Here is a 25,734-nt window from a genome sequence, read left to right on the forward strand (position 1 = left end):
AAATGAGTCCCTCATTAGCATATCTTTTGCCGAGAAAACTTGTAGTGTAGACATAGAGTAAGACTGTAGAATCTCCATCTAAATTTGTGGTATCTCTAGCATATTTTCAGACTATCAGATGTACTGAGTTTTGCACCATTCTGTTGCAAAGGTACAATTGGTATGCAAAGTAATTACTTAAATTGTTTTTATAGATTATATAGATTACCATAGTACACTCAATGAAGTACAGGTTGTACCTCCCTTAACTGAAACTCCCTGGTCCGGCAACATCTGTGGTCTGGCATGGATGTTCCTGAACCACAGAGCTCAGGAAAAGGGAGGTCTGGCAGCAGGGCAGGAGCACATTAGGGGGCACTGGCAACCCAGTGTGTGGGGATGAGGTTGGGAATGGACAGCACAGTGGGGAGTTCTGTCCCTATCAACAGCTGTGGAGTTCCATCCCCAGCAGCAGCCAGGGAGCTCTGTCCCCTGACATGGAGCCATTGAGCTCTGGCCCTAGCTACATAGCTCCAGCTCTGGCTGCGGAGCTAGGTGGCTGTGGAGCTCTGTCCTGGTTGCACAGTTCCAGCCGTGGTGCTCCAAGTAAGGTTGAAACTCATTGTCTACCTGGAATGGAATTACAGGATACAAATTGCTCAAAATATTCTGAGATACACCTCTCATGATTAATGATTTTCATTTAATTCACTAACATTGCCCACAAAAGTTGACATTTCATTTATCACTTGTTCAGCCATACTCCGTTCTGGAAAAAAATCTCTTGCATAGAGAAACATTTTTCTTTTCTGCTTGTTCTTGAAACATGGCTTTGTCTCCTTTTGCTGATTATGTGCTTACTCTGCAAGTTTCAGAATCCTTCCTTTGGCCATACTTGGAGTCCTTTTCTTGGCTGTAGACTATCAGTGCAGGATACAGGCAGACTCTGTTCCTGGAGTACATAAGGGCAAGATGGCTGCTTTCCCTCTCCCTGCCCTGCTCTGTCTTCAGCACCTCCAGGAACAGTTACAACCACCACTTAATATTATTTTTATTTGCCTACTTCCCCTCTCTTTCTGGCTGGCTAATGCTGCCCCTGTAACATAAGTAGCTGTCTTCCAACTTGTGTTTTTTAGGTACACTTTTCTTCTTTTTAAAAATTATTATTGTTTGTTTGTTTTTGGTCAACTAATGGGAGCACTGAACACTCACAGGATCAAAGATTCTTGTTGCCGATGTTACATTTGGACCTAGAAGGAGTTTGTCGCAGAAGAGCTAATTGAAATACAGTTATTTGCTGTGGCGTCTTTACTTGCAACAAACAGGAGCAACCAGAAGTGAGGCTCAGTGCTGAGTACAGAGTGCCCAACCATTTAAAGGAGTAGGATGTGACAGTTCCTACCAATGTACAACCCCACTAGGAACACATTCAATTATAGTTCTTCACTGACAACTACTTTTTGAGATCTGACTGTTAGCCAGCTCTTAATCCATTTAACAACCAGTGCTCTGTTTCAGCTGAAAGCATAATCTTTTAATACAGTTCGGCACCACTTGTTGCAGAGATATTGACTAAAGGATATTTATGTGAAAACATATTCGTTTTTTTGTATTCCTGAAATTTTCTTTCCTTCTACCGATGACTGACACCTAAAGAATGGGATCTGTCGATTTGAAAAATCTTGTGGGAATTTCTGTTTGAAAGGCCAAGATAGTATAGTAGGATCCACTCTCCTAACAAATACAGAAACTTCTGTAAACACTGTATTTTTTCTTTCCAGTTAGTAAAGAACTTGTCATCTGCAGTTCAAAGACTTTGAAAAGTAGGTACTGACAGGGAAAAAAAGTCGTGGCCACTAACTCATTATTAATAAAAATGCAAGGCGTTTTGATACAGCATTTCAGTTTTTATGCATCATAATACATTTATCTTTAGTGTTGCCAAGGAGAGTCAGATGCCTTGAGCTTTTGAAGGCCCGTTTCAATAACGTGAGGGTATGTCTACACTACCACCCTAGTTCGAACTAGGGTGGTTAATGTAGGCAACCGAAGTTGCAAATGAAGCCCGGGATTTGAATTTCCCGGGCTTCATTTGCATCTTGCCGGGCGCCGCCATTTTTAAATCCCCGCTAGTTCAGACTCCGTGCCCCCGGCTACACGCGGCACGGAGTAGGTAGTTCGGATTAGGCTTCCTATTCCGAACTATCGGTACACCTCGTTCCACGAGGAGTACCGGTAGTTCGGAATAGGAAGCCTAATCCGAACTACCTACTCCGTGCCGCGTGTAGCCGCGGGCACGGAGTCCGAACTAGCGGGGATTTAAAAATGGCGGCGCCCGGCAAGATGCAAATGAAGCCCGGGAAATTCAAATCCCGGGCTTCATTTGCAACTTCGGTTGCCTACATTAACCACCCTAGTTCGAACTAGGGTGGTAGTGTAGACATTCCCTGACATGATATCAGAGCAGTTTTCTAATGTTTTTGGATTAAAGGGTAATGGTAGAGTAGTGTAGTTTTATATACAAATGACAATCATGGTATGAGTAGGATATTGAAAAGAAACTAGGGCTGTCAAGTAATTAAAAAAATGTAATCATGATTAATCACGCAATTAAAAATTTAATCGTACGTGCCTTCCCTTTGAAATGCTGCCTTGCTGCATGGAGCCCAGGATCAGCTAGAGTACCCAGCTGACCCCGGTCTCCATTCAGTGCTGTTCCTTTGAAGTGCGGGAGCAGCATTTTGAAGGGACAGCACCAGGCGGAGCTCGGGACTCCAGCTGACCCCGGGATCCAACAAGTGCTGCCCCTTTGAAGCACTGTGGTGGCGCATCAAAAGGACAGTGCAACATGAAGCCCAGGATCAGCTGAGGAGTCCCGAGCTGATCTTGGGCTCCAGGGCTGCCCCTTTAAATCGCTGCCTCCATGCACATTTCAAAGGGGCAGCCCTGAAGCCCGGGGTCAGCTGGGGACTTCCCAGATGACCCCTGGCTCCACAGCTCCTTAGAAATACGCACAGGCAGCGTTTCTAAGGGGCAGTCACTGCACAGGAGATCCCTGGCTCAGCTGTGAGGTGGCTCCTACTTTGAAACGCTGCCTCTGTGTGTTTCAAAGGGGCAGTGGAGCCCGGGGTCAGCTGGGGAGTCCCCAGCTGATCCCGGGCTCCGCATTGCGCTGTCCCTTTGAAGTGCTGCAGCGGCACTTCAAAGGGGGCAGCACAGCATTAGCACCTACGATTAATGCATTAAAAAATTTAACTCATTAATCGTGGACTGCGTTAATCGCACGCATTAACCTATGTCAATTGACAGCCCTAAAAGAAACATATGCCTTTTGTTGCTTGATCCATTTGTTACAGGGTGTCTTGTAGTGTTCCTTCTCATTTTTCCCAGACACGTGAAATGAATTTTGTTATGTGCAGCTATATGGAGGTGATATTTGATGCAGCACCTCCATATTGGTACACATAACAAAACTACTTTGATGCGGGCGGGGCCAAGGGATTCAGAGTGTGGAAGGGGGCTCTGGGAAGGGGCCAAGGATTAGGATGCAAGGGGGTGAAGGCTTCAGTTGGGGTATGGGCTGTAGGGTGGGGCTGAAGATGAAGGGTGTGGGATAGGGGATTCAGACTTGGGGCAGAGGGCTGACGTGGTGGGTGTGAGGGCTCCTGCTGGGGGTGTGCAGGCTCTGGGGTTGGGCCAAAGATGAGAGGTTTTCACCACTGGCTGCCCCATGGCTATTGTGGTAAGAGAGGATGTGTAAATTGATGTAAGCCCAAATTCCTTTGTTTCGGATTGACCCGTTTAACAACTGATGTACCTAGTTCACTCACATTTTAGTTATAATTCCAGCATATAGTCATAACTCTTAATACCCTTTGTGTAAACACATCATTCAAGAATATTAACGAGCATCCATTATTTTAAATGATCCCTAACATGGCATATTTTGTACAAAGTTTATTACAGTAATGTGTAGGGTATGAAAACAGGTGCTGAGAGTCAAAGCTATATTAACATCTACTTCCCTTAATGCCAAAAAAAAAAAAAAGAGAAATTTCTTCTAGGTTGATTTCTTACCTGAATATTCTTGGGGCATCTTAATAATAATAATATAATATATGGAGATATACCTATCTCATAGAGCTGGAAGGGACCTTAAAAGGTTATTAAGTCCAGTCCCCTGCTTTCACAGCAGGAACAAGTACCATCCCTGACAGATTTGCCCTAGATCCCTAAATGGCCCCCTCAAAGATTGAACTCGCAGCGCTGGGTTTAGCAGGCCAATGTGCAAAGCACTGAGCTATCCCTCCCCCCCACAATGGCTAGATGCAATGTTCGTGATAGTTCTGAGCCTATTTGCATTCTTAAAAGACAGAGAAAAACAGGTTATATGATCTGCAGTGTGACTTTGTGTGTGTGAGTTGTGTCACTTCTCTGGGTCTGTTTCCCCTCTCATCTTTTGTCTGTTCTCTCTATTTTGATATAAGCCCTTTGGAACGTGGTCTGCATCTTAGGCCATGAGATTGATTTAGAGAGTCTAGTAAAGACATGCTGAATCGAATGCTGAGTGTGCCCCTGTTAACACCAGAACTTCTACATCACTTGAGGACTAAAGAAAGTCAATGGGAACATTTCTTCTGTGGGCCTCCCACTGTGAGGATGGCACCAAAACTTGGCTCAAGGCATGTTGACTCCAGCTACATTACATTTTGAAAAACACACAGCACCAACAAGCAATTATCTTCATTATCATGTTTTTGCTTTTCAATGCGTTATTTTTTGGCAGTAGCATGTTTGGAAAATTTTGAAGTCAATGGGAGCTACAGATCTGTAGCATCTTTGAAAATTAGGCCAACTGCTAGTTTAAGTGTTGATACAGAGCCAACGTGGAGACATTATGTGATAATGAAGTGCTATTGTGGGAATCAAATAGCTTTCAGAATGTTATATTTCTAAGTTATCCCATTTTTTACTTTTGCACTACTACAACATTAACACTGATTTGGATTGGAGATTTGTTGCTTGTTCTCACCAGTGAAATAATATTCTTTTAAAATTACTTTATCTCCATATGCACTTCAAAAACTAAAAAAACCCAACAAACAAAACATGTACAAACCTTTCATTTTAACCATATATATTATTCCTGTATAGAGTTTAGGAAAGGGAAAATACTTGTGGTTGACAGTAGCTCAGATAGTTTTGCATGTTGTTACTGAGGAAAGGAGCAGTTAGCTTTAGATGGTAGCTCTCGATTTCTTCTTTTTAAGTCATCTGCTTTGTTTGTTGAGACAAATACACCAACAGGGGTGTGTGTGTATATGTGGCGGGAGAGCATAGCAAAATGTAAGGGAGTATAAACTACTGTTTTTGTTGCTTGCAGTTCAGAAAAGGAACAGCATAGTTATGTGTGATGGGGTGGATAGAGCCCATCTTCCACTGGAGGCCGTTCAGCACCCTGGACAGCAGAGGGGACAGTGGAGAGGGCCTCTAAGCAGGGCAGTCGGCCCTACAGCCAATCAGGGTTCAGCAGCCTGGTATATAAGGAGCTGCTGAGTGAAGGTCAGTTAGTTCCTTCATGGAGTTCAACCTGGCCAGAACTCTGGGCTGGCTGGGAGCATCAGCACCTGAGCTAGCTCCAAGTGGGAGCTGGACCTTTTCAAGGAACTAAGTGCTAGATCCTGCAACAGGATGCTAGCCTGTGGCAGCATGGAAGAACCTTCCCCGGGCTGGGGGGGGATCCTAGACCTTGACCGCCAATTGGACTGTATCTCATCTCGAGTGGGCAAGGTCATTGTTGTGAGCCTCCTTGTAGCCGCTAAGGGGCGCTCGCTGACAGGACTGAACCTGTTACAGTATGGAAATATATTGGCCACTCTTTAACTCAGCTTTTGAGGTATGGTCACAATAAAGGGTGTATTTGTCCTAGATGGCCATTCTAGACGCTTCTTAGATATAATGGGGAAGAGAAAGAGATGGTGAGTGGATGAAACTTATCCTATGTGAAGTGGAAATTGGCCCTTCGGGTGGTCATCTCCAGAGTTGCTCAGAAAAATTATGGAGGTTGTGATGCTGTCAGGTTCCCTTTCCCAATGGGGTGTTGCCAGCATGCCTTTTAGAATTAGACGAAAGAAGGGCCAAATGATGAAGTGGTATGTCTTCTAGTGAGATGGCTGCCACATGTGTGGCATGGGCGCAAAAAGATACCTGAAGACCTTCTTGCTTTTGTCCAGTTTAGATTTAATCAAAGGTAGTGTTTGAAACACCAGCATCCAATCTCAGGTGATCATTATTTTACTTTTTTTATTTCCTTTTATTTAGTAATGGAAGGGTTTTGAATTAGTTTCTGTTTTTATAAAGTCTTACTCTAATTGAGGGTTTCAGAGGCAAACCTCAAAAGCTTAATTGGAAGAGAGACCTGCAAGGATCAAACAGCTCTTGTAGAAGAAACTGGATCAGAGGAAAAGACATGGAAAAGGGCTAGGCTGCAGGACTTGGTTTATCTGTTTAATGTAGGTTGGGCTTCTTTGGTTTATAGAAGTAAGGCCTATGCATTCTGCTGCTTTCATGTCCTGGCTGGCGAGTTGGACTATTGGTTCCCAATCCAACAAAGTTATTAAGCAAGTACTAATTTTAATCATGTGAACAGTCCCATTTATTTAAGTGTTTTCTAGATCAAGGCCTTAGAATTTGAGGGACTTTCTCCACTATAATGTAACATTACAACTTACGTCAGATTTTGATATCTGAAACTTTGGGCCTATCTAATACATTTATTAGAACTTGCTGAAATTTGACTTTATGAAGATGGAGGCATTTGCAGCTTTTCTGCTGAGTTTAGCAGCAGTTCTTTGTGTCAGTGTTGCTGATATGCAATGTAGAATCAAAGGGTCTATTTTGCGGTATTTAATGAGTTTTGTGGCCATATTCAGATATATAGGATGTCTCGTTAATTAATTTTTACTTCTTGTGAGGCGCAGTACCCAGTTTTATATTTTTTTTTATTGGGGGCACAACAAAATTTCGGTTGTAGAATGTAGAGAGAAAAAGAATATTTTGAGTTCTTTTAACAGTCAAATGCTTTTTTAAAATAATGTTTTTAAAATATAGCCTGGGAAAATGTCTTTAACTTGTTGGAAAGCAATAGCAGATGAACAGTAAAACTTGTTTAATATTACAAAAACGTGTTCCCTTGTGAGAAATTTAAATCCCATACAGAGCTAGAAAATTGCTTACTCATTACAATGACAAATTTTGCTTTGAAGTCACCTTGTATCTAAAGCTTTGAAGTTTGATTATTACAACTTTACTTTTTCAGTTTTAGGGTTATTATAAAATGTTTTTTAGGTAGAGTGGTGAGGGAGAGCAATGTTGTGAAGCCCAAATACTAACTGGGGAGAGGTGGTCAAGATTCTAGGTAAATATATTAGCAGCAATCCTGTATTGATAGTAACTAGTGCTTAATTGGTAATGAAAGAGGTGTCAGGGCTCAAGCAATTAGGTCTAGGGCTCAAGCTCTTTTTTACATTTATAACTAAGATAACAAGCCCAGAATCCTGGGGCTATAAACTGCCAAGACTAGAGGTGTTGGTGCTCAGTCCTGGCACAAATTAAGTATGAGGGGAGGAAGAAGAAAAAAGAGACAGAGAGTAGATAATCTTCAGAGAGATAGCCGAGGTAATCTATAACAGAAAACACCTAAAAAACAACAAATACCAGTCTAGTAGCAACTTAAAGACTAAACAATTACAAGAGGCTGATAAGAGCCATTAGTTTTCACTTGGAAAGGAAGATGACCAACACCAGAATCTGCACAGACAGCAAGAACCATTTGGCACCTTCATTGTTTGGTTAGTTGATAATGTGCAATGTGTGAATCCGATAATGTGTGAATCCGATATCATGATTCATACCATTTGCATGAGAATTAAAATTCTGAATGAAGTTAAATTCCAATCCTATTCTGTGTATTTGGCTTGTGGAATTGGTCTGAAACAAAATAGTTTAATCTGTGAGATTTTATTTTAGAGTTATATAAAGTTGGGGGACTTTCTGACGTATGGGTGTGCACCTTATAAGTGCTCAAACACACATACCTGCACATAACCATAGGCTCATGTCCTAAAATTAGAAACTAAAAGGCTGGGATTTCTCCCAGTTAAAAAAAGAAGAAATAGAGGGGAAAAATTAGATACCTAAAATGAGGGGAGGGGAGTAGAACTCAGTCTATTCAGTACTCAATCTGCTGGGCTTTTCCAGAATAGAGGCTGGCTCTGCCGTCAAGGAGCCAGCTGTTGCTGTTACTGATACAGTGCTTCTCGATAACAGACTTGTTTTGGGTGCTGTGAAACCAGAAAAAGGCTTGTGCATTCTGTTAGTTGGCAGTGTGATTTGGTCCCCCAGATATGATTAGTCTTGGAATTTAGGAAGTGGGTATGGTCAAATATCAAGTCTTTGGAAATTTCCATCTTCAAGAGCTGGGGCTCTTGTGCATTTCAAAGTGGAAGTGCCCGCATGGAGCCCTGAGTCAGTGGGACTTCCCACTGGCCCTGGGCTCCACACAGCATTCCAATTTTGAAATGCACAAGAGCCCTAGCTGGGTCTCTTGTACATTTCAAAGGTGGAACGCGAAAGTGCTTATTGACTACTTATTGAAATTCCATCGACTTGGCTCTCTCTGAATCTAAGCCATTGTTCTCCCATGGGCCAGAAGCCTGAGCATCCTGCCTGGAGCCTTGGTGGTGCCCCAGCTGAAGCCCTGACTCCCCCCACTCCCTGCCCCCTTGCAAATGTTTCAGGGCTCTCCCCAGCGTTTGCTGCCCCCATTGGCCACTGAGAGTATCGTGTCCCTCCTCTCTCTGCCCCCCCCCCCCCCCCCGTTCCATGTTCTGGAAGACACTCCCATTCCCTACACTTCCCATTTTCCTGGCACAACCAAGCTTTGGACCTTGCATTAAGTTAGGAGAAAAGGAAACTGCATATCAAATATGTTTAGGAGGAGTTCTTGAATAGACCGACAGATGCACATTTTTAAAATATATAGATAGGACTGCCAGAGTCCTAGAAATAAAGCCTTCATTAGCCTCTATAATTTGTCTTCTTTGCTTCAACACCTCAAACCTCTCAATTCTTAATTTTGAAAGAGCACTTCAGCTCTAAATCTCTGCTACTGATTAAAAAAAGACAATTTTGTTACATTTTAAATTTTAATAACTTATATTGTCTATCTTCTAATCATTGGTTACTTGAGGAAAATTTCACAAATTATCATACTACAGATAGAAATAGTTCTGTCAATGTCTCTGCAATTCAGCTATGATTTTTGAAACTTAAAAGCTTTTTCATCTTTCTGTTTAAAGCCTTCCACAATTCATCCCTGCCCCAATGGGTAGCATAAATTCAACTCCTATCTTTGCTCCATCAATTATGCCAGTCCTGGTCGCCCATATCTCCAACAAGCACTTTTGTTGCTCCTTATGAATAGAAAAATCTCTAAGAAAAAAAAATATTTAAAGCCACCCACTTCTTCTTCCTCCTTCTCCAAATTTTTCCTCAAAACTCAGCTCTTCTAACTGTAACCTGATTACAGGTTGGCAGCTATACAGTTACCACTGACTGACTAAGCATTGTTGATGTCCTATTATATGTGTTTGTACTCTGTGAACATTTGATGATTCATCCATCCAGTATGCCTTGTGTTTCAGATTGTAAATTCTTTGGAGCATGGAGGATCACTTATTATGTCTGTGTTTTGTGCCTGATACAATGGGACCCAACCTGATTGTGTCTTTGAGGTGTTGCTGCAATAAACATGTTTAATAATAATAAAGATTTTTTTGCACATGGTTTTTGGTAGAGCATAATTAAGATAGATAGTGTTAGTACCTGTCATGTGCTAAGTGCTTTCTAAACACAAAGGTTTTAGGCTGTACTCTAAAGGCTATAAAAAAGGTCTTCAATCTACCAAACAAAGGTATTATAAAATCCAATGGCTGCAGTTGAAGCAAGACAAATTCAAATTAAAATGAGGGCAGATTTTCTGCAGTGAGGGTTATTAGCATTGGTACAAATTGCCATTATGGTAGATTCTTCATTAACAGCAAATTTAAAATAAAAAAATAGATTTTTTTTTCTAGGAGAGAAGTTGTAGTTCTAACAGGTATTAATTTAGAGAAGTTCTATAGTCTGTTATATGGGAGCTCAGCTTATATCACAGTAGTTCCATCTGAACTTATCACTACCAAATCTATGGAAAAGCTAAGAACAATTCAGTGCATTGTTGGATTTTTTTTCCCTCTAATACTGTGTGTTTTGTATTATAGCATTCTGCAGACTAGCTAACTAGGGACATGTTTTAAACAAATATTATATAACTGTTGCTGTTAATTATCATCTACAGCAGCATTTCCCAAACTATAGGCTGCAGCCCGGTACTGGGCCATGGAAAAAAAATACCGGACCTCAGCGTGGCTGCTGGGAGGGGAGCGGGCGGGGAGGGCTGGGAGGAGGTGTGTGTGCGGGGGAAACCGGCCATCGGGAAGCCGGGTTGGGGGCAGCGGGGCTGTCCAGCGGAGACTGGGGCAGGCGGGCGGCAGCAGGGCTGGACAGGAGGTGAGGAAGGGAGCTGACCAGGGGAGATCAGGAGGAGGAGGACTGGAGAACCAGCCTCCGGAAGCAGGGCTGGATGGGAGCAGTGGACTGGATGGGGGAGATTGAGAGGAGAAGCGTGGGGGGGGATGCGAAACTGTCCCGGGCACATGCAGACCTGCGCACACTAGTGAGTTTGGCCCCGGGGATTCCATTTTGGGACCCCCCCATGCCCTCCTTCGAATAGTTGTGAACTGCCTGCCTGGTAGACCTACTCATGCAGCATGAGCGCATCTACCAGTCAGGCAGTTCACAGCTACGGACTGATACACCTAATAATAATAAAACTTACCTAATTAGAAAATACCGGATATTTTATATGTCCAGTATTTTCTCAATTTGTTTCCTGGACAGAACCCTCAAATACAGGACTGTCCAGTACAGAACTGGACACCTAGCAATCCTACCCCCAGTCTGCACCTGCTCCCACTTCCTGGCGTGCTCATCCAGTGCTGGGTCCTCCAAGCCCTGGCCCAGGCTGGGCGGTAGATGCAGCCGGTTGTAGCCCCTTAATTCGAACTAGTGGGAGGCTAGCCCTCCCCAGGTTTCCCTGGTGGTCACTCTGGCCAACACCAGGGAAACTCTATGCCCCCCTCCCGGCCCCGGACCCCTTAAAGGGGCACGGGCTGGCTACGGTGCCCGTGCCAGGTGCAAGCCTGCCAGCACCCAGCCAGCAGACCCTGCACCTGGCACGGCACAGAGCCACCCACCCGATGTCCCCCAGCCCACCCCCTCTTCCCGGGACCAGGCTGGCGGCTCCCGGGAGCTTGCCCTGGACCGCAAGAGGCGGGCACCTTCCTGGGCTAGTGCGGACATCGTGGACCTCGTCCACGATCTCCGCACTAGGCACAGGAAAGTGGCCGGCTAGGGCAGGAGAGCTGCCAGCCTGGCCACACAGGAGCAGGTGTGCATGAAAATCAAGGGGGTCCACTGAGACCCTGAGCCCTGAGCTTACAATGGCCATCCTGGGTCAGACCAAAGGTCCATCTAGCCCAGTAGCCTGTCTGCCGACAGCGGCCAACCCTAGGGACCCTGGAGGGGATGGACCGAAGACAGTGACCAAGCCATTTGTCTCGTGCCATCCCTCTCCAGCCTTCCACAAACCTTGGGCAGGGACACCACTCCTACCCCCTGGCTAAGACTACTCCATGGACCCAACCTCCATGACTTGATCTCACTTCCCTTTCAACTCTGTTCTAGTTGTAGCCTTCACAGCCTCCTGCAGCAAGGAGTTCCGCAGGTTAACTATTTGCTTTCTGAAGAAGAACAACTTTCTCTTACTAGTTTCAAGCCTGCTACCCATTCCTTTCCTTTGGTGTCCTCTAGTCCTTCTTTATGGGAACTAATGAAGAACTTTTCTGAATGCACCCTCTCCACCCAACCCCTGCTTTTAGAGACCTCTATCCTGTCCCCCCTCCGTCTCCTCTTTTCTAAGCTGAACAGTCCCAGTCTCTGTAGCCTCTCTTCATCTGGGACCTGTTCCCAACCCCTGATCATGTTCGTTGCCCTTCCCTCTCCCAGCCTTTCTCTTCCCCTCTCCCACCTCCTTTTCCCAGTCTCCCCCAGTTTTGTTCAATAAAGACAGAGTCAATGTTGGGAGAAACGTTATCTTTATTTTGTACATCAATAAGAAGGGGGCCTAGGGAAGGGTAAGTGGAAGGAGGTGAGGGGGGAATGGGGTACGAGCCCCCGATGGGGAGGACTGGGCTGGCTCTGCGGGCTTCTGGGGGTGGAAGCTCTCCTGCAGCCCCCCCAATTGCCCCCTCTCCCCAGATGGCAGCCTGCGGCAAGTGCAGCCGGGCTGATGGCCGAGTGGTGTGATGTGCCCAGTGTGGGCACTCAGGGCACTCCAAGCCAGAACTTCTTTGCAAGCGGGGCACCCCTTAGAACTGTGTGTCCGGGGTGGGGGTCGGGACCCTTTAAGCGCAGCCCTCGGCTAGCCTGAGACAGCATCTCCACGCTCTAAGTCCTCCTCTGATGCCCTGCAGGCACTGCTTCCGGCCATCCTTAAGTCCTGTTCAGAGTCCACTCAATGTGGACTTGCTAGTTCGAATTAGCAAAACGCTAATTCGAACTAGTTTTTAGTTCTAGACGCGTTAGTTCGAATTAGCTTAGTTCGAATTAACTAATTCGAACTAAGTTAGTTCGAACTAGCGCTGTAGTGTAGACATACCCTGTCTGATTTGTAGTCTCTGGGATTTCTCTTGGAGTCTATCATGTTGACTAATTGTGCATGGTTAAAGCGTTAGGGGAGCACTGGCACACAGCCAAAAGTTTATCATCATTAAGGGAGCAGAATATCAGTCAGGAACCCATCAGGATGCCTGACTGACAACAAATATTATACTTATATTTCCACGTGTAGTATATGGAATAGTATAAACAAGTCATTGTCGGTATGAAAATGTAGTTTGTACTGACTTCACTAGTGCTTTTTCTGTAGCTTGTTTAAAACTAGGCAAATATCTAGATGAGTTGATGTAACTCCTAGAAGACTTCTGTGTACCTCCATTTGAGAACTACTAGTGTAGACCATACTTACATTTGACCTAACTCTCTGGAATCTTTTACCTGACAATTTGTCTGCTTTGTAACATTCTCCTCTTTAACAGCAATCTTTTGCAAAAGTTCAATTGATGCATGTTATTGGTTCATTGGCTCTGTGTCCTAGCATTACAGTCATAATATAAAATTTCATAGTAAATGTGACAGTAGCATGGAGATAATTTTTTTTTAAACTGGGAATATCTCTACCACTGTGTGCCAATGTTCTTTTAGTTATGCTCTGAATATCCCACTGTGTCCTGCTATGGTAAATAAGAGATCCACTAGCCCCCATGATCTTTTACACAGCTTTCTTTCTGTTGTTCACAATTATAATTATTAGCATATTTATTATTATTGATTTATAAAGCTCATGTTGTGTGCCACAGTGCTTCAAAAACAGTGCAATACATTTAACACTCAGATAACTAACAGGGAATGGCTTAGTAATCTAAGCACCCTGTTTGAAATAAATTATTCTAGAACTACAGCTTCAGTTTTCAGTAGTGACTAGAGATTTTAGGTGCCTCTATTTTTGGATTCCCAATTTGGCTCTTTAAGGGATCTAATATTTTTAGAGGGCGAGTAAACACTTTCTGAAAATCAAGTTTGTTCACCTGTAGGGTCTGGACTTGTGAGATTTAGATGGTCACTTGCTTCTGACTGATAGGGATCCATTCATTAATTGCAGTTACATTTTTAGCAGGTATACATGCTCATAGAGTGCAGAACAAGGGCACTTTTGCAAATTAAAACTGTATGTATTAAAATGAACATAAAATCCTTGTTCTGAAAAAGGGGATTAAGTTTGATGTTATTAAAGTACTTTTAATTTTTGATGATTTAAAGTAATATTAAAAAATTGACCAGTTCTGATGCAACAATCCTGATAACATAATGGTGGCTCTTTTTTTTTTTTTTCCAAGTAAACCTTAAAGGGAACAAGAAGAACTATGCTACATTATTCTTTATTTGTATTTTGCTAGTTCCCACCATGTACTTGATATTGTGCATGCACATATAAACACTTTGTTAGGTTTGGGCTTAAAGCATTGTGTATCTTTAAGATGATAAGATAGAATTTGCCTATATTACCATTAATTTGGCAAAATGTATATTGCTCGGGCTGTTTAAAAAAACCCACCTCCTGAGCAACATATATTTTTCAAGCATAAGTGGTAGTGTGCAAAGTGCTACATCAGTGAGATAGGTTCTCCTGCCAGCAGGCCTATTGATGCTCTTTGGAGGGGGCTTAATTATGTTGATGGGCAAGCTCTCCCCTGTCAGCATAGTGGCTACATGAGACCTTACAGAAGTGCAGTTGCATCAATACAATTGTGTCATTTGTAAGCTCTGTTATGTAGACTTAGCCTGAGTCCCTATTAAAGTAAATAGGGCTACCTGTGTACTTAAGTGCTTTGCTGCTTAAGGCCATAGTCCCTTCCTGGAGGATCAGAGCCTAGGAAGAAAAGCAACATGGGGGTGGGGCAGTAGGGTGAAGAGCATTAAAATATCCAATCAAACTATCTGTTTAAAATTATACATAGCAATGGGTGGGGTTGCAACTTCTTTGGAGGATAGGGACATAATTCAAAATGACCTTAGCAAGTTAGAGAAATGGTCAGAGGTAAACAGGATGAGGTTTAATAAAGAGAAATGCAAAGTGCTCCACTTAGGAAGGAACAATCAGTTCCATACATACAAGATGGGAAGCGACTGTCTAGGAAGGAGCATGGCGGAAAGGGATCTAGGGGTCATAGTGGACCACAAGTTGAATATGAGTCAACAGTGTGATGCTGTTGCAAAAAAAGCAAATATGATTCTAGGCTGTATCAACAGGTGTGTTGTAAGCAAAACTCGTGAAGTCATTCTGCCGCTCTACTCTGCACTAGTTAGGCCTCAGCTGGAGTACTGTGTCCAGTTCTGGGCGCCACATTTCAAGAAAGATGTGGAGAAATTGGAAAGGGTACAGAGAAGAGCGACAAGAATGATTAAAGGTTTAGAGAACATGACCTATGAAGCCAGGCTTCATGAACTGGGCTTGTTTAGTTTGGAAAAAAGAAGATTAAGGGGGGACATGATAGCGGTTTTCAAATATCTAAAAGGGTGTCACAAGGAGGAAGGAGAAAATTTGTTCCTCTTGGTTACTGAGGACAGGACAAGGAGTAATGGGCTTAAAGTGCAGCAGGGGAGGTTTAGATTGGACATTAGGAAAAAGTTCCTAACTGTCAGGGTGGTCAAATATTGGAATAAATTGCCAAGGGAGGTGGTGGAATCTCCCTCTCTGGAGATATTTAAGAACAGGTTAGATAGACATCTGTCAGGGATGGTGTAGACAGAGCTTGGTCCTGCCTTGAGGGCGGGGGGCTGGACTCGATGACCTCTTGAGGTCCCTTCCAGTCCTATGATTCTATGAATCTTTCCCAAATAATTCATTATATGAAACAATCCACTTTTTCCTCTACAGGCTAACTTTTTATAAAGTATTTGTAACTGACACAGATTTTGTATAAATGTTTTGAACAGGTTGTACCAATCCGTAAAAGTTCTGTATTCCTTTGGGATTTTTGTGACCTATTCAATTCAGTACTACGTTCCTGCAGAGATCATCATTCCAGCAATTACCTCAAAAGTACAGCAAAAATGGAAGCTGTTCTGTGAAGTTATGGTGAGGACACTGTTAGTCTGCTCAACCTGTAAGTACACCACACAACCTTCATTAAAATGTTCACTGTTAAGTTTCTTTGAGACCTATTTGGAATAATGAATGTTTCTTCTTACGTATTTTTTGTGGAGGAGCAGTCTTTGGTATATCTAAGATGATGATTCAGTTACTCTGTATTTTTGGAGATTTTTTTTTTAATAAACAAGTCAGTAAATTGATCGATGTAATGTTTGAGTCATATTATTATAACAATATTTTGTTGGTAGGATTGATCAAGAATTGACAAACCAAATATTTTTTTGCCAGTGAACCTGTTAGTTCTACCAGAAGATACTGGAAACAGTTTTCTTAAAATGAAAGATTTTGTTTGTGATTTAACAAAAGATTTAAACTAAATCCATGCTATCCTATATGCACTTCTTTTATGTGCAACTTCACAGTAGGTGCTCTGCATTGAGAAATCGTTCATCTAACTTTACATATCCTGAGGGGCCAAGTCTTGATCCTGCTGCTGTGTAAACACATACCTAGCAGGACTTTTGCAGCTTGGCCAGGAGCACTACCAGCCCATGGAGTGCTCTTTTGCATCTGAGTGGGGAAAATGTCTAGAGAGTTCTCGAGCTGCCCAGCTCTGCTCTCCTCTTCTGAAAATTGAAATCTGAGACTCCCTTCCCTCCTCTCCACTTCAAATACTAGAGATAAGAGTCACTAGTGCTTCTATCAATGTCTCTGTATATTTTAAGGGGGGGAAGGATGACCCAGCTAACCCCAGTGTCTTTAAAGACAATGAAGTGGTCTATCAAAATCTATTTCCTCCCTCCACATTCACCGCCAAAGGTGGCAAATAACTCTGAAGTGCTAAAATGAAGAGAGATCAAACATTTTCCTTCAACATGCATGGTCAGCCTGTTAAACTCATTGTGATAGGGTGTTGTGAAGTTCAAAAGTATAACTGGGGTCAAAAAAGTATTCAGTGATATGAGCTGAGATGATCAGGCACACAACTCTGTACTCTGAACCTCTGATTGCGAAAAGCTGGGACTGGACTAGACTGTAGTGGACTACTCATATGATAGTTTAGAGGTGAGCTATAAGCGGCCCGTGGGCTGGATACGATTAATCAAAGTGAGCGCTTGGTGGGCCACCAGGCACTTTGTTTATCAGAGTGTCACAAATATGGCCACTTGCAGCTCCTCTTGGTTGGGGTTCACCATTCCAGCCAATGGGAGCTGCAGGAAGCTAAACTAAACTCTAAAAATCTGAAAGAAAAAGTGAAAACTTGTATTTAAAGCAAATTTGTACTTCCTAGAAGTATGTATATATCAAATGAGTAACCACATAATCATACATGTATAATCCACATCCCTTCCTCTTTGGTATGTTATATTCACACTTGTCTTTCAAGTCCTTCAGTTAGATGCAATTCCTTTGGGCAGTTGTCTTGTTTGCTACTCCCTAATGTCAGCTCTGGCTTTTATATGTCAAATATCAAGTGTTGTGGCGCAGGTGGGCTGTGGAGTTTTTATGGCATGACGATGGGGAGAGGGGCACTCAGAAAGAAAAAGGTTGAAAAAAAACACTGGTCTGAGAGACAGGTTCTCTTCTCTAGAGACCTTTCAACCAATAAACAACTTTAAAAAAAGGGGGGGGGGAAAACAAATTCGGACAAACAGAATAGGAAGGTATGGAGATATCAAAAGTGATAAAAGCAATGAAACAAACATTCTGAGATGTGTAGTTTATAAGAGGATTTTAAGCAGCAGGTGAGCAGGAGTTGGGATACTGTTCCATGCATAGCAGGCAACACAAACAAATGTGCAAAGGCAAGAGTGGGAGGAACTGATGAAAGCACCACACTCATTGACTTACAATAGACATTTTCTATCAGCTCAGTCACTTTTTGGGGATTCCCCTTTTTGGGGAGAAAGTTTGCCAAAATGCATGTCTCTCTTTGCTAGCAAAAGTCCCAAAACTGTTTAGCACTAAGTTTGGGTTTGAAAAACTGCATGCAAATCAATATAGAAAAAGCCGTCATATTTATCCAGATGGAAGCAACTAATCTAGGCAGAACTAAAGGAATACAAATACAGGCAGTCCCCGGGTTACGTACAAGATAGGGACTGTAGGTTTGTTCTTAAGTTGAATCTGTATGTAAGTCGGAACTGGCGTCCAGATTCAGCCACTGCTGAAACTGACCGCCAGTTCTGACTTACATACAGAATCAATTTAAGAACCCCAAGCATCCCCAAGTCAGCTGCTGCTGAAACTGATCAGCAGCTGATTCCAGGAAGCCCGAGGCAGAGCAACTCTGCCTCGGGCTTCCTATAGTCAGCGCTGGTCAGTTTCAGCAGCGGCTGACTTGGGGATGCCTGGGGCAGAGCAGCTGGGGTGCTGCTCGGTTGCTCCACTAGCGCCGCTCCTCAGTGCTACTGGACCAACCCAGCAGCACCCCATCTGCTCTGCCCCAGGCGTCCTGATTCAGCCGCTGCTGAAACTGACCAGCAGCGGCTGAATCAGGACCAGAGCAGCTGGGGTGCTGCTGGGTTGGTCCAGTAGCGCCCAGAGCGGCGCTGCGGGACCAACCGGCAGTGCCCCAGATGCTCTGCCACAGGCGTCCAGAGAAAAGCCTAATCTGCTGTGGGGGGGGGGGGGGAGGGGCGCATACTAGCTGCGCCCCACCCCCCACCCCAGCAGACCAGGAAGACACGGGCGGCGGACCTGGGTTGCCCCGCTGCCCGAGCCCCCCGCCCCGCGGCTGTGCAAAGCCTGGGGAAGCCGGCAGCGGAGCAGCCCAGGTGCGCCTGGGTTGCCCCGCTGCCTGAGCTCCCCCTCCCCCGCGGCTTTGCAAAGCCGCAGGGGGGCTCGGGCAGCGAGGCAGCCCAGGCGCGCCTGGGCTGCCCCGCTGCCGGCTTCCCCAGGCTTTGCAAAGCCGTGGGGGGGGGGGGGGGGGGTTCAGGCAGCGGCTTTGCTCCGCGTCTTCCTGGTCTGCAGACCAGGGAGACGCGGAGCAGCTTTTCTCGCCCGGGGTACACGGGTGGCGGGACCACGAGGTCCTGCCGTCCGTGTACTCCGGGGCAGCCCCATTCGTAACTGCGGATCCGACATAAGTCGGATCCGCGTAAGTCGGGGACTGCCTGTACAGCGAGAAATACATTAAGCAATACTTAAGTTTTTGTAGATCAATGAGCTTTTCGTAGATCAATGAGCTTTTCATATCATGTTTTTCAAAATAAGTAATGAAGCAATTTTCTCTTGAGCCATTAAGACTAATGAAAAGCACATTGCACTACATAGTCAAAAAGTTTGGACTCAGAGCTGACAGTATCTTTTGTCTTCACCAATAATATATAATGTTTAACAACAGCTTTTATTAGAGCTTTATTCCAAAAACCATAAAACTGCTTTTAGAATGAGAATAAAGAAATATTAAATTTGATTGTAGACATGGAAGTATTAGTAGAACTATGGGATAGTTTGATTGTCAGCTTGGAATGAAATGAAATTAAATGAATGATGCTGATCCAATCGAGTGTGTGAACCGGGCTATTAACTACTCACTTTCTGTTTAAAAAAAAAATCCATCTAGGACTCCAGCATAATTTTACTAAGAGATTAATTTCATTATTTTGTTAAACTCTGCCTGTCCTCCTCTGAATATTTTCCCCTTTACACTGTACCTGGTTTTAGCAGTGAACAATTCTTGGCTCTGAACAATTTGGAATAAGACAACTACTATGAAGATACATGTATGTGAAGAATGAAAATGGCAGTGTTTGTGGCTTGAAATGCCAATAAAATACTTACTAAGCTTAGTTGTCACACAAGTCAAATGAGGGAACTGACGTATAATTCTAAGTCTTAAGTGCCATTTACAGGACTTGATGCATATACTTAGCATTAAGCAATATAGTCATTTCTTTAGATGTGGCATATGCACTAATCACAGGTGGCATTTTTGAGTAACAATTTGTCTTACTTAAAGAAGAGTATTAGGCAAGAAATAAATTGAACAGTCACCTTAAGGGTAAAAAATGAAATACTTAATTAGTCTTCTAAGTGGGCTTTGAAATTTATGCGTGAAACATAATAATTTAAAGAAGGTGACTTACTACCACAGGAAATGTTTATAAATTGCCAATCAATAACATAAACAAAATGTATGATTTAATTGGAATATTTTAATACCATTGATAATTTAGTTATATCGGTAATAATTGATTTTTTTATTGTAGATTTGTGTTTTCCATGTTAGATATTAGTGACTCAGACACATGAGTACTTCTAACAGTCTGTGAGAAAGTTCAGAGTTCAAATTTAATCTAAGAAAAGGGGATGTGTTTTCTATGCGGCATAGGCATGTATTGAGCACTCAGAAATGGCAAATATAATGTTTGATTAAGGTTGCTTTTACCCATAGTTTTGGAGGAAGAAATGATCTCTTAATGGCATACCAGTGTCCTGGCCAATATTTGTTTCCTTAATTACACACATATTGACATCAGTGTGTGTATTTAGTGCAATATGGAGAATTACTGGCACGCAAAACCCTGCTTGCTTTTTTATATGCAGTACAGTACAAGCATTTTCATAGATGGATTTTACAGATATATAACACTAGGAATATTTATTGAACATTTTTGCCGAGGATGTATCTCTTGAAATCAGCTTTTTAACTGCACAAGGATTTTTGTGTCTCACGACTAATTTAATATTGTGCATAAAAATAACTTCAAATGGCTCAGCATGGTGACCTATGCTAACAGTGTGCACTGCCATGCAAAACAACCAAGTTTAATTTCTGGTCTTGGTCTATTGCTTCTCTAGCCATCAATGGTTTGAGTTTATTGTGCACTTTCACAATTTATAAGCCCTGATAAGACACAAGGTTCTAGTTCAATGAAAATAATTAAATACAAAAAAACTATGTTAAGAGTTTCAGGGGGTAGCCAAGTTAGTCTGTTACAGAAAAAAACAGCAAATGGTCTGGTAGCACTTTATAGACTAACAAAACATGTAGATGGTATCATGAGTTTTCGTGGGCACAGCCCACATTCATGGATGATAGGTATGCCTACATTCATGGACAATAGCCAGGTGTCCCTAGCCTCTGATTGCCAGAAGCTGGGAATGAACAACAGGAGATGGATCACTTGATGATTATCTGTTTGTCTCTCTGGAGCACCTGGCATTGGCCACTGTCAGAAGACAGGATACTGGGCTAAATGGACCTTTGGTCTGACCCAGTATGGCTGTTCTTATGTTGTTTTTGGAACTCATTATTGAAGTCTGGTCTCTAAACTAAGGAAGCAGATATAAAAGATAATTAACAGACTTTTTTTGTTATTGACTTGTGACTTGATTCAAATTTAATTCGTATAGTTGTTTAATTATTGCGGCAATGGGAATTGCTTTACCTTTTTAACCTCACAGATCCATGGTAGTATGTTCCCTATAATATTTTGAATGGTTCAAAATGGCTACTTCCTCATTACTAATTAATCTGATTTGTTTTGATGCTGTTAGTAATTTCCCTTTTGAGATGTAGTTTTGTTATGTATGTGTACTTGGAAGAAGTACAGCTAAAATCAATCCATATAGCATATAGTATTAGAGACAAATCAGAAATTGAGCAGGGCTATTTGTATATTTAGACTGGGATTTTCAAAAGGGTTGGGTAATGGGCACCTAACTCTTGTAGACTATTTTGAACAACAAGCCAAAAGCACCAAGAGAGAGACATTTACAAAATTTCTACCTTTAAAAAGTGTTACCAGTCCTTAAATAACAAATATTTTTTGAAGTATAAGTAGGGCCCAACCAAATTCACAACCATGAAGAACATATCATGGACCATGAAATCTGATCTTTTGTGTGCTTTTACCCTATACTATACTGATTTCATGGGGGAGACCAGAGTTTTTCAAGTTGGGGGTCCTGGCCCAAAAGAGTGAGTGTGTGTGTGTGTGTGTGTGTGTGTGTGTGTGTGAGAGAGAGAGAGAGAGACACAGTTATTTTTGGGTGTGTGTGTGTGTGTGTGTGTGTGTGTGTGTGTGTGTGAGAGAGAGAGAGAGAGAGAGACACACAGTTATTTTTGGGGGGAGGCACAGTATTGCCACCCTTACTTCTGAGTAAGAAGCTGGACAGCCAGAGTACAATGGATGTTGGGCATGTTCCCAGTTTTGAAGACAGTGCCCTGCCAGTATCACTATACAACTAAGGGTGGCAATACCATACCATGCCACCCTTACTTCTGCCCTGCCTTCAGACTTGTTTTGCAGTAATGCAGATCTAAGAATGGCAATACCACACTATGCCATCCTTACTTCTGCACTGCTGCTGGCAGAAGCTCTGCCTTCAGAGCTGGGCTCCTGGCCAGCAGCCACTGTTTTCCAGTTTCCCAGTTCTGAAGGCAGTGCTGCCACCATCAGTTGCACAGAAGAGTAGCAGTACTGCAGCCCCTCCCCTGAATAACCTTGAAACCACTTTATAACTCTTTTTTTGGATCAAGAGCCTTACAATTACAACTCCATAAATTTTAGATTTATATAGCTGAAATTATGTTTTTTAAATCCTATGATCATGAAATTGGTCAAAATGGACTGTGAATTTTGTAGGGCCTTAAATATAAGCTTAACAGATATGCTTATTAGTTTAATAAGTGTATAACATTCATTACAGATTGAAAATGAGAGTTTTTCCAGAAACAATTATATAATTAGTCTTGTCAAAATTATGTGTACAGCTTTATTCTACATTTATGAAATGGGTTGAAATTTATGATTTGTCCAAAAATGTATGATATTTTTTCTGTACAAAGCGGGCTCAGGCCAGGTAACTAGTTGTGGGCTATCTAGGATTAATTAGGAAGTAAAATTTGAGCATCTTCTATTGCACTCTTTCCTTTGAATCAGTACTGACACAATAGCTTTAAGGTACATTAATTTTCTATACCTTCAGTTCTGAATATTCTAAATAAGTAAATAAATTACAGGGTAACTAAAGATTCTATGGCATTTGTCACAAAAACAGGGGAATAACTCTGGTACTTTGCTCAAGTTTTATGGCTTAAACAATTGTATTCTGCCTACTTAAATTTCCACTGTAATTTCAATTGGCTGTGGCATTCTTCACTGCCTGCTCTGATCTGTTTCCTATTATCCTGGCCAGCAACAGGAGCAGCAGAAAGGTCCTCCAAGCAGACCAGAGGGGTAGCCTCCACTGCAGCAGGCTGTATAAAAGGAGCTGCTGGGCCAGGGCCTGTCAGTTCCTTCCTGGAGCTTGACCCAGGCAGACCTCAGGACTGACTGGGGAATGCCAGCACTCTGGACAGCTCAGAGTGAGAGCTGGGCGTTGTAGTTGGTCAGAGCCAGATCCTGCTGCTGAAGGTAGCCAAGAAGCCAAAGGCAACCCTGCAGAACCCTGGACAAAGGGAACTCAACCACAAGGCCCTAGAGAAGGGCTGGACGGAACAGCAACTTGGGGAGGTGGCCTGGGGAAGTGGCCTAGTGATTTGACAGCAACTAATGACTTTGAAACTCAGCAGATAACTGCTACTTATAGGGTTCCTAGGCCAGGACCCAGAGGAGTGGGCAGGCCTGGATCCCACCAGCCCCTCTGCAAACCACACTCGGGGGGTAAAATAAGAGGTCTGACCTCAGACCACTTACTGGACGCTGCCTCGCCCGCAGACAGGCGAGTAGAGACTGAAAGACTCCCCTCAGCCACCGAGGATCGCCAAGTGGATCTCTTCATGCATCCACACATGCTACAACATCCACAATAAAGAATTACCTGGCACCATCACTGCCCATTCCACTAGGGCAATGTCCTCGACGACTACCTTCCCCAAGAATGTACCTCTCCAGGACATTTGCAACCCAGCCACTTGGTTATCTGACCACACGTTTGCACAACATTATGCTCTGGCATCCTCCATCGCATCATCCATGGCTGTGGGATAGCAGTATTATCCTCGGTGATAATGACAGGGCTCCAAATCCACCTCCAAAAGCCGACTGCTGCTTTATAGTCACCCAGAGTGGAGCACCCATGGGGACAAAACTCTGAAAAAACTGTAATGTAGACATAGCCTCAGAACTGCCACATTTTAGATGGCTCCATGTAACATTTTATGCAATATTTTTCAGGAGCTAATTTGCATGTATGGACATTTCCAAAGAGTCATATACTTCATCTTAAAGTTAGTTTTAAGGATATAGTGTTGGAAAAAAGTGACTTGTAAGCCCCAGTGAATGAAGCCCTTAATTTATCTATAGGGCAGTAACAGGGCAAGCAACTTATATATACTGTTCTACTGGCATGCCTCCACCCTAACTGTGGATGTTACTCAGGCACACAGCTGCCACGAATTTAAAGAGCAGTGCAGCAGCTCTCTCCTCTGGAGGCAGGGGGAAGCTAGTCTAATCCTCAGCTCCTATTGACCAGAAACAACCGACCAATAAGAATTGACCCCAGCCAATCTTTCAGCTCCTATTGGCTGGAAACAACCAGTCTATAGGAGCTGAGAGATTCGCCTGGGTGTTGGAGGCAGCACAAGCCTTTTCCTCCTCCTGGAGTTGAGAGCCACATGGAGGGAACAGCCTGCAGCTCTAAGTAATCTGGAGCTGCAGCAGACAGGGTACCCAGCCTGCCTTGGGAGTGCTGGCCAGGAGATGCTTAAGTAAGTGCCTCCCATCCAGAGCCTGCCTCTGGTACCTCTGCTCCTCCCGCAACCCAGCTCCCTTCCCCCAGGTCACCCACTAACCCTCTGCACTCTCCTGCCCCAGGTTACAACTCCCTCCCAGACCTTGTACCCCCTTCTATACTCCTGCCTCAGGTCAGAATCCTCTTCTGCACCCAAACACCCTTCCAGACCCTGCACCCCAATCCCTTCTGACCCAGGTGATAGCCCCCTACATGACTCAAACTCCCTCTCAGATCTCACACCATCTCCTGCATCCCAGTCCCTTACCCCATGCTACCTTCTGTACCAAGCCTCCATCCTAGACTCCGAATCCCCTCCACAGAAAAGTGTGGCCCTTGACCACTTTCCAAAATCTTGGAGTGCCCCCCCAACCAAAAATTATTGCCCACCCCTGCTCTAAAGGTAACAGAAGTACTTCAGCGTACATGGCTCAAATATTTCTTGGCCTTTCTGCCAGTACAAAGTTATGGGGATGGATTTGTAAAACACAAGCTTTAGCTGAACTACACTTAATTGATTTCAGATAGGGGTCACCAAACATCCATTGGATGGAAGCAGGCCTATTGAGCTGGGCTGGATTCAAACTGATGGTGAGACTCTGTAGCTAAACAGAAAGGCCTGGAAGCATCAGTCCACAATGCTGTGTCTTCAACAATAAGGCTTGCTTTCTTGAAACATTAATTTATGAAATAAAAATTTATCCTATTTGAATCTTACACAGACAGAATCTTCCCTTCTCTGAACATGTAGGCAAAATATCCCCCACATCATGGGTTTCCCACAAATCCACTCTAAAATAAAATGCCCCTCACTTTTTTGTAGGAGCAATCACTATTAAGTAACCTCCAAACGATCTGTAAGCACAATGCTTTCCAATATACAATAATAAAATAATTTCAACAATTACAATAATATCAAGGTCTTACTCTAACGTAAAAAAAGGGATTCTTGGGGATACATATACTACTTTAAGATTAGACAGTCAAGTTAATTTACTTATGCAATCTTAATTCTCTCCCTTTGGAAATATATAATATGGTACAGTCATTATTATTCTCTATTTTTCCATATCATTAGTCAGCAGGGCATTAAGCCATAGTGCAGATCACTTCCCCTTGAGTAAAAGGAGCAACTTGTAGCAGAAGTAGGCTTTTATCCTCTGTGTGGGCTAATGTGTTTCAGGAGGGGACACCTC

At 43.2% G+C, this 25,734-nt stretch overlaps 1 protein-coding gene across 3 annotated transcripts in view; it reads left to right on the forward strand.

Moving 5' to 3' along the window:
- The window catches only part of SLC36A4 (solute carrier family 36 member 4), a 246,519-nt gene that overhangs the window by 108,681 nt on the left and 112,104 nt on the right, over window positions 1-25,734 (forward strand). For all 3 annotated transcript variants that reach the window (XM_075919368.1, XM_075919369.1, XM_075919370.1), the window contains exon 10: window positions 15,697-15,866. In XM_075919368.1, coding sequence (XP_075775483.1) covers window positions 15,697-15,866 — 170 coding nt within the window. The remainder of the gene's footprint in view (window positions 1-15,696; window positions 15,867-25,734) is intronic.

Source organism: Pelodiscus sinensis, chromosome 1 (assembly GCF_049634645.1).
Source record: "Pelodiscus sinensis isolate JC-2024 chromosome 1, ASM4963464v1, whole genome shotgun sequence".
Taxonomy (NCBI): domain Eukaryota; kingdom Metazoa; phylum Chordata; order Testudines; family Trionychidae; genus Pelodiscus; species Pelodiscus sinensis.